The sequence below is a fragment of the Hydra viridissima genome, unplaced genomic scaffold (genome assembly GCF_058129835.1).
Source record: "Hydra viridissima isolate aposymbiotic clone 2 unplaced genomic scaffold, HvirCarnegie_v1 scaffold_13, whole genome shotgun sequence".
NCBI classification, from domain to species: Eukaryota; Metazoa; Cnidaria; class Hydrozoa; order Anthoathecata; family Hydridae; genus Hydra; species Hydra viridissima.
Window position 1 is genome coordinate 3,497,468 of NW_028324312.1, and position 17,257 is coordinate 3,514,724.

General features: G+C 28.7%; 1 protein-coding gene across 2 annotated transcripts; it reads left to right on the plus strand.

The window, feature by feature from the left end:
* The first annotated feature begins 1,414 nt into the window (after nucleotides 1–1,414).
* LOC149880096 (lysine-specific demethylase 4C-like) lies at nucleotides 1,415–17,257 on the plus strand. Of its 2 annotated transcripts, none has more exons than XM_090070380.1 (20): nucleotides 1,415–1,764; nucleotides 2,148–2,253; nucleotides 4,004–4,079; nucleotides 4,577–4,882; nucleotides 5,029–5,078; nucleotides 5,851–5,954; nucleotides 6,348–6,485; nucleotides 6,687–6,746; nucleotides 9,265–9,385; nucleotides 10,335–10,434; nucleotides 10,866–11,002; nucleotides 11,091–11,215; nucleotides 11,391–11,589; nucleotides 12,104–12,441; nucleotides 12,783–12,977; nucleotides 13,056–13,126; nucleotides 13,254–13,356; nucleotides 13,579–13,698; nucleotides 16,075–16,167; nucleotides 16,437–17,257. In XM_090070380.1, the coding sequence occupies exons 1-20, from the start codon at nucleotides 1,642–1,644 to the stop codon at nucleotides 16,557–16,559; spliced, it is 2,688 nt and encodes an 895-aa protein (XP_089926506.1). In that variant the 5' UTR covers nucleotides 1,415–1,641; the 3' UTR covers nucleotides 16,560–17,257. The 2 variants fall into 2 exon arrangements, with proteins under 2 accessions (XP_089926506.1, XP_089926507.1); XM_090070381.1 differs by having other exon boundaries at nucleotides 1,618–1,764; nucleotides 2,133–2,253.

The following is a 17,257-nucleotide window of genomic DNA, read 5'->3' on the forward strand; positions in this document are numbered from 1 at the left end:
TAACTTGTAAAAACTAAAAATAACTAATAGTAACCACTTCTACATGACAAGTGTTCTAAAGCATTTCTCTTATAAAAAAGTGAATACTGCCAAAAAAAAATACATTACCACAAAAAAACAAATCATCCACCCAATTTTACTCTAGTTTTTAACTTTTTATTTCAAATACCGCGGTGTGACCTAACAAAGCCCTATGCTGTAAGAAAGTCCTAATGTAACAAATGATAAATTTTGTAAATTGTAAAATAAATATTTGGGGAAAATTATTTTGTTAATTTAACTAGATATCTAGTTGTTATTTAAAAATGTTAAAATATAACTACAATATACAAAATTTATGATTTGTTACATGAAGACTTTCTTACAAAATGGACTTTGTTCACACCACGGCAATACTTTATTTTGTCAATCTTTAAACTTTTACTGCTAAAATTAGTGTTAAGTTCTCTGTTAAAAGTTTAAAACAATTATAGAGGATAGAAATCTTGAAAATCTGAAAATTTAAGTTGAACCGAGATCCTCTGTGGATCTCACGAGATCTTCTGTTTCCAGGATGATTTGATTCTCCGGTAAATAAAACTAAATTTAACATCCACCGTTATTTTGTGTTACTTCTTGTTATTTTTACAAGTGTTTCATGCTCTCAAATCAAATACAAAAAATCTATTGGTTAATGCTGAAGCGCAATTGGTGGTAATAACTAATGAACTGGCAAAAAAAACGCAAACAATGAACCAAAATTAGATGGAAAAGACAAAAGATTTCCACCTGTATTACTTCAGGACCTTCGGAACTGGCGAGGATCTCTTCTTCTAATTAGCTTTAGCGAGGTTAATAAACCCTTTTTTATTTTTAAATAAACTGAAAGTTTTTGTCATCAAAAAGTTATTTAATCCTAAAACAATCTGAATATAGAAACGATACACTTTATGATATTCATTTTTTGTTTGTTTGTTTTGATATTTTAAGAACAAATATAGTCGATCTTCTTTTTGCGGCCAGCTTTGCGTAAATGGTTCAAAACAGTTTTGTGGTCAATGCCTAGCTCCATACCAATAGACTTTTTCAAGAATTTCAACATCTTTATTACTGATTAGACGGCCAGAGCATGAGTCATCTTTCACATTAAAATTACCGGAACGAAAGTGAGCGAACCATATCCGCCCAACAGATTTCGATAAAGTATCTTCACTGTTCACAGCACAAATTTTTTTGCAAGCCCTACGCAGCGTTCTTTCCAAATCGTAATGATATTGCAAATAAAGCGTAATTTTTCATTTGTTTTCTCCATTTTCAAACGCAAACAACTTTCCAACCATTGCACAAATTTTGATGTTTAAATCAAAGTAACGCTCGAACTGTCACCTTTCCTAGGAGCGCTTAGTGCGACACTAAGCGATCTGTTTTCTGAGTTATTTGCAATTAGCGCCGTCTATCGGCAATAACGCCACGAACTTTTTCCCAGAAACAATATTTCTTAACGACAATGTTTTTGGCTTCAGGCATCAAACTGTTTTTTATATTTACTTCATCTCATGCCAATTACGTCATATTTTAGTAAGCTAGTTAAATAGATTTGAAAGAACCAAATGCTAGATTGTTGTCATTGACGAAGATATTTTTCTTAGTTAATTTTTTACCATGCTTGAGAACGAAGATTCGAAAATTATGGTGTTTGAACCCACTTTGGAAGAGTTTAAAGATTTCCCTAAATATATAAGCTATATGGAATCGAAAGGTGCACATCATGGTGGCATTGCAAAGGTATTTTTATATTTATACATATATTTACACACATTTTTTTTTTACGCACACAAATACACATACATACATAAATACACACATAAATACACACACAAACACACACACACACACACACACACACACACACACACACACACACACACACACACACACACAGAGGTATGCATGCATGCATACATACATACATACATACATACATACATACATACATACATACATACATACATACATACATACATACATACATACATACATACATACATACATACATACATACATACATACATACATACATACATACATACATAAATACATACATACATTTTTTTATTTTTTGCTTGGCAAATAAATTAACTCCTGTATCAAAGCTTTTATGATTAAAGGTTATTCCACCTAAAGAATGGAGAGCTACTCGAGATTACAACATGAAACGTATTGGTGAAATTGTTATAAAAACACCAGTTACACAGACTATTACAGGGCAACAAGGTGCATACAGTTACTACATACACACTAATACATACATACATGCATATAAATAATATATATACTAGGGCAAGCCACAACTTTTTATTAAAAACTTTCATGGCACTATTTCAAAAAGCTTTATATTTAAAAAAAGCTTTTTTTTTTGTTGTTCTTTAAGCATCTCAAAATTTAATTTGTTAAAATATGTTAAAATATTGAGAGTGAAGAAAAGGCTTTAGTTTGACTGCAAAGTGACTTTGTAGTTTAGGATTTTGCCAAAGTCCTAGACTGGTGGGTATGAAACAAAAATGTTTTTAAGTATTAAGATGAAATAAATATTTTATAAAAATTTTTATTAAAATAAGGTTTTTTCTAAGACAACTTTATTATGATATGCACAGAGTAATCAAAAAATAAAAATTTTTTCAGTATGTATTTTTTGAATTCCAGAAGACAATTACTTCATACTTACAACAACAACAATTACCTATAATTTTTCATCAATTCAAATTTCTGTCAGAGGAAAAATTTTAAAATAGTTTGTGAATTCCAAATATTTTATATGTTGTAGCATTATATATGCAGTACATTATACAGATATGTGTATAGTATATTGTAGAAATGTATTTAGAGTATTGTAGACATATGTATGTAGTATATTAATATAACTTGATAACTTTATCAGTTGCATCACTGATATTGAGGTCCTTAGTTTCCAGTAATTGGAATGATACCTGCATTTTTTTTGCCTTGATCTTTTAACATTGAGATCTTGCATAATCAAGATTACTATCACCTTGAGATTATTAATGAAAATTTTTTTTATTTCTTAAAAAGCATGAAACTTTCAAAAGTTGCCCCAAGGATTACAGCCAAATTTGATTTTTATGTATTAGTTGGAGTACATACAATGTTCTTGCCTTTCTTTATTGCATTAATTACATAATTATTACATTGAAAATAGTTTCAGAAAAATGAAATATAATCATTTAATATCAATCCCAAAATATAAGTTAGTCAATAAAACTACAAAACATTGAAAATTATAACTGTTTTTAATAAATTTGCATACTTATCTTATTTAGCATGTAGACAGCTAGGTTTTTAATCTTCTAGAAAAAATCTAACCAAACGTTTTTATCAATTTTTCTTTGTTTTGATTTGATTACAGTTTTCCATTTTATCTTCATAAAACTTTGTTCTGCTGATTCTCTTCTTTTTTTTTCCTTCTCTTTGGTTCTTAATAGGTAGTGTTTACTAAGTTGCATTCTTATATTGTTATTTATATAATTTACAGTTTTTAAATTATTAAGAAGAAAAGTTTTTGGATTAGTTGATTATAAAAACTCTGACTAACAACTGACTTAGAAAAGCAGTGTTTTATAGATTAAAATTTGGTTTTCAAGAGGAAGATTCATACTTCTTATATTCCAAAATATAAAGATATTTCTTATATTCTAGAAGATAAAGTGTTTTAGTAAAAAAGTTGTTTCATAAAAGGTATTTTCATTAAAGAAAGATTTTTTGCTTCTATAAAGATTGGCTTTAGACTTCATATTTTCACTGAAGCACTTTTCTCTCTCCATATTTTAACACTAAAAACTATGTTTAGAGGCACCCTACAAAATGCTGTGAATCTATAAATACAGCTGAGTTATAATTTTTAACTGTTTGAAATCTAGATCATATATTAAAGTATTTTTGTGATTGGCTTACCCTAATGCATATATGTAAATACATACATAATAATTTTTTTTTCTATTTTCTTTAGGAGTTTTTCAGCTGTTCAATATTTCAAATAAACCAATTACTGTCAAAGATTTCAAAGAACTCGCTGAATCACATAAGTTAGAATTTAGTGTTAATAAGTTTAAACTTTTCTCTTTTTTATTATAAGATTTTAAATTTATAACTAATGTTGATTCAAAACAGAAATAAGAATTGCTTTGCTACAGCTATAACTACCTATTATATATGTGTGTGTGCATGTGTGTATATATATGTATGTATATGTATGTATGTATGTATGTATGTATGTATGTATGTATGTATGTATGTATGTATGTATGTATGTATGTATGTATGTATGTATGTATGTATGTATGTATGTATGTATATTTATATATAGATGCACACACATGTATATATGTAAAATTCTTTTAAAAAAAAATTTCTTTTTAAAGATTTTTTTTTATTAATTAAAAGGTTTTTGGGAAAATCTTTGTTCTTTTGATGTTCATTGGATTATGCTAACACCTGCATTTTTTATTAAGGATATGTTTACATATTTGAATGGGAATATCCACTTTTTGTAATTCATGCTTGTAAAATTTTATTATTGAAGGTATAAAACGCCCAAGAGTGATCCTGAGGATCTTGAAAGAAAATTTTGGAAAAATTTAACATTTAACCCTCCAATATATGGTGCAGATGTCCCTGGAACAATATACGATGAGGACTGTGAGTACTGGAATATAAATAACCTAGGCACAATACTGGATATATTAAATAAAAGTTGCAAAATAAAAATTAAAGGAGTTAACACTGCATACTTATATTTTGGGATGTGGAAGACAACATTTCCTTGGCATACTGAAGATATGGATTTGTACAGCATAAACTACTTGCATTTTGGTGAACCTAAATCATGGTAATTCATTGATGATTTTATTTCTATTCTCTTGATAATCAATTATATACAAGAGGAATCCATCCAGTTGTATCTTTTTCATTTTTTACAACAACATTTTTAGTTTTGACTTGTTCACCTTTTAATTGATCATTAACATTATTTAGGTATGCCATACCACCAGAGCATGGAAAGAGGTTAGAAACTCTTGCTAAAGGTATGAGTTACTATTACCAATCTTATGTTAATTTGACATTTGATGTAATGTAATTTGGGTAATTTTTGTGTAATATGTATTTTGTTAGAAAGAAGTCAAGCAGAAATAAAAATCTTATTGGTTAATAAGTGAAAGTAAGCATTAGTAGGCTTAATGCTCAATATTTTGTGGTTTGAAGTTACTGTTTGCAAAAATGTATTAATTTGACGGAAAAGGAGAAAGAATATCTATTTTGCAATCCTAATGAATGTTTGTTGTAGTTTTTTCTCTACTAAGTGTATTAAGTTTCACATAAAATTATTTTTGAATTATAATTGTAATAAAGATTTTCCTGTAAATTTTTTAAACAAAGTTAAAGTTTGTTATGTTCTTTACACGACAAGTCTTTTTTTTTTACACTCTCGACAAGTCTTTTTTTTTTTCAAGAACGATACTTTTAAAAGATAACTTGTTTAGTAAATCTGGTAACATTTCAGTGAATAACTATGAAAGTTAAAAAAGTAGCTTAATCTTCATTTTTTATCATTTGATGCAATTTTCTTTGTGACTCAATTTTCTTTGTTTTTGAAATATAATACATACTGACAAAACTAATTTAATGCACACAAATATAAAGTTTTTGAAATATAAAACACACTGACAGACTAGTTTAATGCACACAAATATAAAACTTAAAATTATTTCAAATTTTCTTTTTAGATTTCATTTTTGCTATGCAGATTTCTATTTTCAAAATTATTACCTTAAAGTTTTATGATTTTTTGTTTTGAAGGTTATTTTTCTGGCTGTGCCTTAGACTGTAGTGAGTTTCTTCGCCACAAAATGGCTATAATATCTCCTCAAGTCCTTCGAAAGTTTTCTATTCCTTTTAATAAGGTGAATCCTTTTTAAATTTAGGAATATTTATGTATTATATTCAGTGTCTTAGGAACTTCCCTCTTAATTATTAGTCATACCCTAATGTAACAAAAATAGATTTCAAGCCTCTAATTGAATAAATTTTATTATTATTTTTATCTTTGTTATTATCTTTTTATTTTTGTATTTAAATTTTGAAACTTGGGTTGAGGTACTTTCTTCTAAAAACTGAAAAAACCAAAAAGGTATAATTTCCTTTGCGTAATTTTAAAGACAGTTTTTTTTGGTTTAATGGTTTTTAAATTAAAATGAAAACCAACTGTAAGTCTACAACAGAAACTTTGTTTTGAAAAATTCTTTGTTTTCTATTTTAACTTTATATAATGTTCTTCTTTACTTACTTAAAATCAGATGACCCAGTATAAAAATGAATTTATCATTACATTTCCTTTTGGCTACCATGCTGGGTACAATCATGGTTTTAACTGTGCAGAATCAACAAACTTTGCATCTGAGAGATGGATTGACTTTGGGAAGAAAGCGCAACATGTAAGTTCTAATTTTGGCCTAAGTTCTAATCTAGAAAAAAATATAGTAAAAACAAAATTTTTTTGTTATTATTAATGTTCTTATATATATATATATATATATATATATATATATATATATATATATATATATATATATATATATATATATATATATATATATATATATATATATAATATTTTATTATATTATATTTTTCAGTGCAAATGTATACTTGATTCTGTTAAAATAGATATGGATGTATTCATTAAGAATTATCAGGTATTTTTTATTTGATAAATAGTTTTTTTGTTGAATTGTTCATAAAAGTGTACATACTATATACATAGAGTGATTCATGCTAAAAAGTTAAAGTTCTCATAATGCTGGTGCTCATTAAGTTTTGTGTTCCTTTTGTGTTAAAAAAGAAAAGTTTATTTTTGACATTAAAAGATATTTAGGACTGCCTCAATCAGCTCAAAGTTCACATTATTGCTGTGAATACTCGAGTAATCAAGAACCTGTGCATTTTCACTCTTGTTTGTATTTATGCAAGTTGGTCACTGCTTGTTGTACAGTAATTGACTTATTTACAGCATCACATAGAATATATGATGCACTTACAAAATAATACATAAAAAATATTCTTATTCATATTTTTGGAATTTTAACTATTTTTCACCGAATTAAACTATTTTTTGGTATGTGGAATGACTGAATACTGAGTTTATTTTCATATACTTGTGGTTAAAGTGTAATTACTATAATTTCAGTAGAAAATACTAATGTACTGTTAGTACAAACCTCATATATGTTACAGGCCTATGTTTAGTTCAGGTAGATTAGCTTTGTTGTGTATACATGACACATACTGTATAGTATGCACATACAATACAATTGAGCCAATTGTAGCAATATTGCAATATAGTTGCTAAAACCTCACATGCCATTGATTTGACTATATTCAGTTCTGTACAATAGAAACTGTATTGAGCATTCATTACTTTCTATCTTTTGTAGGTTATACTAGTCAACTATGGTAGTAACACGATCCCAAACTTATGCACATTTGATTGGTGAACCCAGTAAAGAATTTGAGAAAAACTTGCCAACAGCCAAAGATGTCCTAAAAGTTTATTTTCACTATCACAAAATTCTTGCTGTTTCAGAGAAAGAGGCTGTAAATGTAGTGATACAGAAGGTCTGTGAGTTCTGGAACAAGGCACAAATACCAATAGCAGACAGCAGGAATCTTGTTTGCAAGCTTGACAATTTACTCAACCACTACAGAAATATATGCTGTAAAAAGGGGTGCAAAACATTATCTCATACCTTCAAGTAGTTTTTGTGTTGTTACCAATCCTTTTTCCATAACTTCATTTAATTCATCAGTTTTGATCTTATTATCAAACTCCTTGCTTGATAAAGCCTCGTTCAGTCAAAATACACAACATCAATAGATCAATTGTTTGACATAGCCTACTGTTATACAATGAATTCGATACACATTGATGTAGATAAGCAGTTTTTTATTGATTACCAATCTTGTAGAAAATATATATTAGAAAGCATAAATGAAGAATTGGCAAGTCAGGAGGAAAGAAAAGAAGCAAGAAACAAGAAATTGGAAGCACAGAGAGACAGGGAGAAAAAGAGAGCAGAAAAGAATAAGAGCTGTAAAAGATCTACTGGTGATGAATCCTTGAGCAGTACAGAGTATGAATCTGATAGTAGTGGCAGTGATCTGCTGCAGCCAAGAGGTCATAAATGCCTACAATCAGCTGAAGCCATCTCAAATGCAATGGCAGCAGCTTTAGACCATGCAAATGTGAACAACAGCATTTATCGTATAGGAAGCTGCTCAGATTTATGGTCAAGATGCCAGTTCAAGGGCTATATAAATCAGCAGCAGTCACTGATCAAAAATGATGCACAGAGTGCAAAATGCTAAGGCTATTAAGTCAGATTTTTTGAGGGTCCTGTGGTTGTACATATAGATGGAAAATTGCTTCCAGCTGTTAATAGTAAACCAGAAAAAGAAGATTGTGTAAAGAAGATCATTCAGTATCATTCTTTGGCATTCTTAAACTGGACAGTTTCTTTCTTTCAGAAGAAGTCAGCAAGTGGTTTAAACTTAATACAGTCCAGGCTCTCAAAGTCGATTATGATAGTGCTGAAAGGGCCATTGGACTGGCAATAGAATTTAATTCCTCAGCTACAAAGTAGGAAGAGCAGATACAATTCCGTTCAGACTGTCGAAAGCCACTGCAAACAATTGACAAGCTGCAATAATATATCAACCCTCATTAGAAAAGTTGATGAATTAAACATCTGAGTGGTTGATAACTGAAATGACACATAACAACTGTTAAATTTTGAGTAATCCTGACTTTACAGTGTTGTTGTAATGTCTGTTTTTGAATTTTTTTTTTGTGGTATGCTAATTTGCTAAAATACTGCTGATATATGGCTTATTGCCTAATAGGCCATGTTGACTGGGTGAAAATACCCACATATAAAATACATTTAACACATTTAATAATTTTGAGGTGCATTGAGGCAGTATTAAATATTATTTAATGCTAAAAATATTCTTCCCTTTTTATCTACTCACCAAAGGGAACATAAAAAGCAAAGAGCACAAGGAAATTTTAACAGTTTAATTTTTTGAATCACAAAAATGTACATTTTCTTTTTCAAACAGAAATGAGCATAAAATTTTAAACAAGAAAATGTTATTGTCATTCTTAAATAACCGTCCTTTTAAACAGTTGTTTTTTGTTTTTTTTTGTCTTATTAGCCCAATCAATGGAAAGAAATCTTGCAACAGCGTCAAAACCAAAATTCAAACAGCAGCAGCATTAAAAGTAATAAAAAACCTAAAGTTAGGAATATTATACAAAGTTCATCAGATAGTAAAGGTAAAATGTGTGTGTGTGTGTGTATATATATATATATATATATATATATATATATATATATATATATATATATATATATATATATATATATATATATATATATATATATATATATATATATATATATATATAAAATCAAGCTTATGATTAGTCTAAGTATCACTTAGACACTTGATATCACCCAATATGCCAAGAGCTAATTTAATATTAGTCTGAAGTTATGACTAAATTCTTTCCTGGGATATAATTTCGATTTTTAATGAAGCTTTGAACTTTATAAGACAATTTTTAGAAAATGTTTTTAAAAAATTCAAGTTTGAAGATAACTTTTGAAATTCAAATTTTTATTGGTAAACACTGATTAATTATCAAATAATGCAATTTGTAACACCAAAAAGTTCCTTGTAACTCAAATGTTTTTGGGTTTGATACTAAATATAAAATGGAAACAAATTTTGTTATGCAAAATGAAGCAAACTTTTTTAAGGCACATGATTTTTCTCTTTGATGAAAAAGTTAAAAGAGCGTAGAATGGGTACAATAAAAATCCACACATTTTTTGTGTGCTTTTGTGACTTGAGTACAAAATGTGTAGAACTTTTAGATATTTACAGTTTTGTTTTTTATTTTTAAAAACATTCTGTAAAAATGTTGAAAGATGCTTGCAGAACTCTAGGAGGTTATAAAGACTGATTGTAAGGAATTTTAAGTTAGGACCTGCACTAATTATGCACTATTTAATATTTATTCAAAATTTACATCAAGAAAAAAAGTTTGCTGAAACAGGAAAGAAAAAAAATGTTGTTCAAAAATTATCAATATGGGATTATTGATTCGATTTTTGCTTCTGCAATTATTTTGTTGTTAATCAAAAGCTAACATAAGTTTTAAAGGCTGGAACCTCAAAAAACCTCAAAATATTAAGTTACTTATTTTCTTGTTTTAAAAGAATGCTCTTCAGAATCTGATTCAACACAAAGTAGTGAGGAAGGATTTGACTACAAACAGGAGGATACTCAATTAGAATTACAAGAAATACCTAAAAAACGGTTAGTTTTTTTAAATTTTTTTACTTGTGCAATACTCTCATGCAACTCATTTGTTGCAAAAGATTTTCCTTTTACTTGACTATATTTGTTGCAAAAGATTTTCCTTTTACTTGACTTTGCTTTTGGTTTTTTTTTTTTTTTTTCTTTTTCTTTTTTTTTTGTAACATAAAAACAACAAAAAAACTTCAGACAAATTTATCTTAGCATATTTAATACTTTAATATGCTTTAATAATTACTTACTAAAATGAAATTTAAAAAAGCAATACTAATGAATTGAGGCGTTCTTTCAGATTGCTTTTCAATTATCATTTTAAATATCATTGCTATGGAGATGTTGTTTAATCACTGAATATAATGTTTATTTCTACATGGTATATTGTAATAAAGCACTGGAATAATTTTATCTTTGTATTTTTCACTTTCATTCAGTTTGAAGATTCATGAAGCTACATTTAAAAAAGCATCAAGTAAAAAGTTAAATCAAAGAGTTAATAAAACATTTCAATCAGCTCATTCAAATGTTTTTGAAAATACCAATAAATCCAAGTTGAAAACCACTAAAAAAGGTAAGAATTTTTCCTATCTTATAATTTTTCAAAAACACTTGTAACTTCATTGGTTTTATTTTTTTTCTCTTTTTTTTTTTTTTTTGAGGTGTTTCGATCCCACTGGTATGGAGTCATCAACCTTTTGCTGTTGACAAAGAAATAGTTTACAATCGATTTATTAGTTCTGCTGCTGTTCGTTGTGCAGTTTGTGTTTACTTTAGTCAAAATGATGTGAGTGTTTTTCTAACATCAGATTTTTAATATCAAACATGGTCTTATTTATTCAGTATCAAATCACTTCGTTGAAAATATAAATCTTATTAAATGCATTTTATCACTTTTTTGAATATAATATTTGCACATTATGTGTTGACCTTTTTTTAGTCATAATTTATTGGGTTTTTAGTCTGAGTTTCTTCATATGGGATCAGTCTTGAATCAAACTACTGAAAAAAAGATATTAGTAACAGAATTATGCTATGCAAAAAATCCCTCAAAGGAAACAAATATAGAAGTTGCATATGACTATATATTTAGTGGAGAGGAAGCATCAAAGCATGTAATCCTCCTTGAATGTTGTGAATGTGCTCTCAAAGTTCATAGCAGTAAGTTGGTAATTATTCTTTGTGATATATTTGTGCTTTTACACAATAGGTATATGGTGGTCATCAGAGCCTTATGATCATGAGAGGTTCTGAGATGCTCAAATATTATTTTTATATGTGCAACAAAAAAGGAGAAAAAAATAAAAATTTCAATTTAAAACTTTTTAAAAAGCTTTTAAAAAAACTTTTAATGCAAGTTCAGTTTTCTGCCAGCTGGAGGTTAATACTGATTGATTTTTAAAACTTTTTATTTGAAAAGTATTTTGGGTGCAACTACTTTTTTATTGCTGTAAAAAAGTGTTGAAGATTTTTTTAAATATGCAAAGATTATTAAAATATTTATGTTCTTGCTGTTAAAGCATTTCTCTTATTCTATAAGAAAAGCTTTAACAGCATTTAAACAAAAAGTATCTCAAATATTCTATAAAAAAAGATTTAGTCTCAATGTTGTTTTTTAGTAAATCAAAAGGTGAAAATCAAGGTCAAAATTAAGAAAAAGTTTTTTCAAATTTAGTTTGTTATGGGGTATCTCCAGAAAACATTGCTAAAAATTGGGTTTGTGATAAATGTTATTTTCTGAAAAATGAAAATGTTTCTGCTACAAATGTGAGTTTGGCAAATGAAGGTAATAATAACAGCAATGAATCTATCCAACACAATTGTTTAAGTCAAAGCAATTACAACATCAGTTGCTGTTTATGCTGTTTAAGAGGGGGTGCACTAAAGCAAACTACAGAAGGTGGATGGTGTCATATTGTTTGTGCAATAGCCTTCCCAGATGTTACTTTTGCTAATATTTCTGCTAGAGGACCAATAAATGTATCAAATTTGGATCCTGCAAGAAAAAAATTGGTAAGTTAACCAAAAGTTGCAAATTTACAACACAATTTTTATTCAAAACCAATTTTTTTGTTTTAGTTTCATTCAAAGAATTAATATAATAATTTGTAATTATTGTTACAACTTATAATTATCATTATAGTAAGTAATAAATGTAATAATAATTTATATTTATTATAAGTATAAACTATTATAATTATACATAATAAATAGTAATTATTATAAAAATTTACAATTATTACAGTAAATAGTTATCATTGGTAATTATAATAAGTAATAGTTATTATGAGTCTATAAATTCTTCTTTGTTTAACTTACTTTGAAAAGAATTTTTCAATGGAATTTCTTTAAAGAGTTGCATGTATTGCAGTCCTCTCAAAAATCCATCAAATCATATGGGTGCTTGTCTTCAATGTAAATGCCGCAAATGTGCTATATCGTTTCATGTCACTTGTAGTTTTCATAATGGCATTCCGCTAAGATTTGGTAATTGGCCTACTTTGATAGAGGTAGCATGCCCTAAACATTTCAGACAGAAATTTCAAAATGTAGGTCTTATAGTTACTATGTTGTTGCAATTATGTATTTGAGAACTATTTAATTTACTTTGAATTTACAAATGCTAGGTGTCTGAACCTAAGGAGAAGCCTAATGTGGCTCATGGAGATTTTGTTGTGGCAAAGCATAAAAATGGAAGGTAAAAATTTTTTGTGAAGTTTTATTTGTTGCTAAACAAAAAAATCTTAAAAAAATCTTTAAAAAATCTAAATTTATTTACAAGATTTAAAAAAATCTTGTAAATAAATTTAGAAGTTCACTTTAAGGTATTACAAAGGTAAAGTTCTTGAAACAACTATGGTGCTTTACTACAAAGTGGTGTTTCAGGATAAATCGTTTTGTTTTGATCTTCCACCAGAAGACATCAAGGTATTGTTTAACATCCATATATTATATATGTATAACATATACAACATATATAACATATATATATGTATAATATATAACATCCATATATTATATATGTATAACATCAAGGTATTGTATAACATCCATAAACCGCGAAAGAAAATTTTTATACTTTAGAAGTAAAATTTTAATTGTCATAATCCCATTAAATATATGTTTACATATTGTTGCTTCTAAATTTAGAATGTTGATGCTGAAAATAGTATCCTCTTACCTGGTACGAATGTAGATGTTTTATGGCCATCAGATTCTGTAACATATCCAGCTGAGGTTCTTGGACATCACTATGAATGCCATTGTCAAGTAAATTTTTTTTAATTTTCAATGTATGTATGTATGTATGAATATGCAAGGTACTTCTTATTTTGCAACTTTTTAACTTTTTAACCTTACTATTTGGTTCTTCATAATAAAAAAAAAACTTTGTAAAAATATTACAGAGTAAGCATTTTAAATCCGGAACTTTTTGATGAAAAAATTTCATCTTTAAAATGCAATTGTTTGCTTCAGAGAGTTCACATTTTTATAGCTGGACTTGTTGGTCTCTCGTTCCAGTGTGTTTCATACATAGTAGTTTAATGGATTCAGATCCGGTGAGTTTGGAAGCCATAAGTGCTTGGACTAGAATGTTGTTAGATTTTTGTCAAATAAACCCTGTATCAAATTTGATGCATGGGCAGGTTCAGAATTTTGCTAAGAGGCATAAGGTCTACCTTCAGAACATCTGTCTATCCAAGATTTTACCATATTACATAGAAGCTTCAAGTAAGTGTCTGCCCTATAACTGGTACATCTTCAGGATCCTGAGCTAACCATCTGTCATTTCTCCTGTTAACTTTGGCATCATGAAGATTTTCTCATTGCTTAAAAAGCGGATTAACCCAGCTGCATCATGCTCGATTGATGTTAAAAGAAAGAAGTACCTAGCCACTCTCTTTGTCTTTATTTCAGCAGACACCATCTGCCAGACTTTTAGAAAGTAGGACTTATAGCTGAGGTCTTCGTGGATGGGTTTTCTTGTAGTGTCAGGAACCACTTCTGTTAACTTGTTTAGTTTCCTGATGGAGATACTAGGATTGTTGCTGATGATTTCCTGGAGCCTGATGATGAAGTCAGAATTCCTGACTGGTCTCTCCCTGGTATTTCCCTTACAATCTGCAGAGTCCACACCATCATTAAACCTCTTTGCAATGTTATAAACTGTGCTTTTTGGGTACCCAAACCACTTAATAATTTCTTGGACTGACTACCCTGGCATGAAGTAATTCCACCACTGCGGCTCTACAATCATGGAGGAGGAGGATCCAAGACTCAGTAGCTGCTGAATAGTTTCTACATTATGGTCAATATGGGCAACAGAAAAGTCTTTCAGAGAATGGGAAAAATTAAATAAAAATAAAGATAACAAAGCAAGCATTTCAATGGAGTCAAACTAAAAGAAGAAAAATGGAGAGTAGAATTAGAAGCCTCTTTAATTTAAAGGATTTGTATAAACAAATGCTTTAAATTAAAGAGACTTCTAATTTTACTCATGCAAATGCTCTAAATCTTATATGTGTACAGAAGGATAAGGAATTTTTAATGATTCAGTGATAGATGGGTTGATAAGGTAAGATGGGAAATTTTGACAAAGCTCTAACTAAAAAAGAGAAAGAGTCATTAAGAAGAAGGAAATAGACAAAGTTATTAAAAAGTCTTCATCAGAAGGTGAAGAGTAAAATTCCACAAGTGGCAATGAAGGTAATCTACTTGCTGAAGAGATGATCCAGAGTCTTGATATGGCTAAACTTAATGACTCCAATTCAGCTCTGGTTTTTATACCAGCCTTCAAATTATAGTATTAATTCATCTTCAATTAATTAAGAGCAAATAAAAAGCTGAGGAAAAAATGTAAAGGGTTTGAAACAGTAGTTTAAAGCTGATATTTCTTTAACCAGCCATTTACAGGGATGGAAAGTTGCTTGAGGATGGTAGGGAAACTATCGACAGCTTGCCAGTTTTAACATTTGGAGGTGTTCACCAACTTCTCAAGGTTCTTAAGCTGCTATCAAGCACACAAGAAGCAAGTGCAAGATTCAAAAAAACATGGACTTAAATATAAACACTGAGAGCTGTCAAACTGAATTGTCAGATGATCAAAGTGCTAAAATCTTGTTGCTGATGTATCCAACAAAAAGATTTGTTGTGCTACAAATCAATTTGAACAGTAACACTCATGTAACCAAGTGTAAAATGGTTAAGAGACCAGACACTCCCGGAGATGAACATCCATTGAAACAAGTAATTATTGATGCAGAAGTAAAGACAAAGAACTTTGGAATATTGTTTCTGAAGTTCTTTATGTTGGTGTATTGAAAATACTTAGAAAATTATTTGAAATTATTGAGGATTTTCATCAGCTTTTTTGAAAAAATTCTTTTAACATGGGACAAAGTTACTTTTTATAAGTCCACAAAGTAAGTTTTATTCATAATAAGCATTTGTATCCTGAATAAATCCGTTTAATAAAATGAGGTGTATATTTACTTGTTGATATTTGATATTTTTGATTATTTTAGGTAACAGTAGCAACCCCGTGTCAAAACAATTTCACCTAACTTAATCTATATTATGTATTTAAAACTTTAATGTATAATTTGTTAGTTTTCTTTTAAATTAGTCTTTTTAGTTTATTTTTAGGTTTCCTTTGAAGATGGATCCATTTTAAGTATCAAGCGATCAGATCTTTATACGCTTAACGAAGAGCTTCCTATGAGAGTAAAAAAAAAACTGGTCAGTTGATATTTTGAATCCAAGAGAATTTATTTATATCTGTTTAAATTAAGTAATAAAATATTAATTTTAATAATCATGTTAATTTTTTTTTTTTTTTATCCTTTTATAAATGACTTTATAGCGTTCTAAAGTGGAATGGGAATGGTTGATCCCACCAATTAGTTCATTATCAGTGATTTTATTTTCCTGAGAATAAATGTTAAGGAGTAAACGACGAATTTGATGTTTTAATATAAATCGCAAATGTAATTATTTTCTATTTGTAGTCTTACGCTTCTGAGACGCAGAACAAATTTTATCTCTCAAACTCCTTGCAAACAGGAACGAAACGCCTTCGCAAAGTATCCCGGTCTTCTAGCACTTTAAACGTTGACTTAGCGTTGTCTTAATATGCTACTTAATGCGACATTTAATATTCTTCAGCTGAAAAGCTCTGGAAAATTTGTCTTGGTGTTCTCTTCAAGGTCTGGTGATTTTCTTTTAAAGCGCATGTCTGTAAATGGTTTCCTCTTTTGATCGTGTTTTCAAATGAAGAAAAAGTCTGAAGCTGTTGACAGCAGAGACAACAACTAACTGATCTTTTTGTCGTTGACAATGTATTTTAGTGCAAAAAAATATTTAATGATCAAGTTTGACTTATTTTGTTTAAGTTGAGATTTTTTTGCTTGATTTTAATCATTTCGGACTGCGCGTCTTTTTTTGACGAGTTTTGTTATTATTACAACTCTCAGTCTCCCCTAGTTGATCTAGTACCACTAATATCTTTAACATTTCATTTGACACACGAAATATTTTTACGTTATTTATGAATTTATTAGTAGAAAAACAATAATTTATCTTAAGGAAGATTTTCTTATTCACCTTAAGAGGTCAACCGACTGTATTTAATTTAATTTATGAGTTCCCATTATTAGAGACAACCGTATTGTAACTAGAGACGCTTTGTATATATGCGCTGTGGATATATGCGTGGATTTTATTTGAAATAGTTGTATTATATTTTATTCTGCTTGTTGATAGCATTTATTTTTACTATATGCTGTAGTTCTTTGCAAATCTTTAATAGATAAAAAAAAATCTACATGAA

Bases quoted from the DNA above. Each gene is read 5' to 3' on its own strand.
- LOC149880096 (XM_090070380.1), top strand. From the start codon at position 1,642: ATGCTTGAGAACGAAGATTCGAAAATTATGGTGTTTGAACCCACTTTG. The intron at 2,254-4,003 runs GTGCATACAGTT...TATTTTCTTTAG, and splicing joins GACTATTACAGGGCAACAAG to GAGTTTTTCAGCTGTTCAAT. The intron at 6,486-6,686 runs GTAAGTTCTAAT...TATATTTTTCAG, and splicing joins TTGGGAAGAAAGCGCAACAT to TGCAAATGTATACTTGATTC.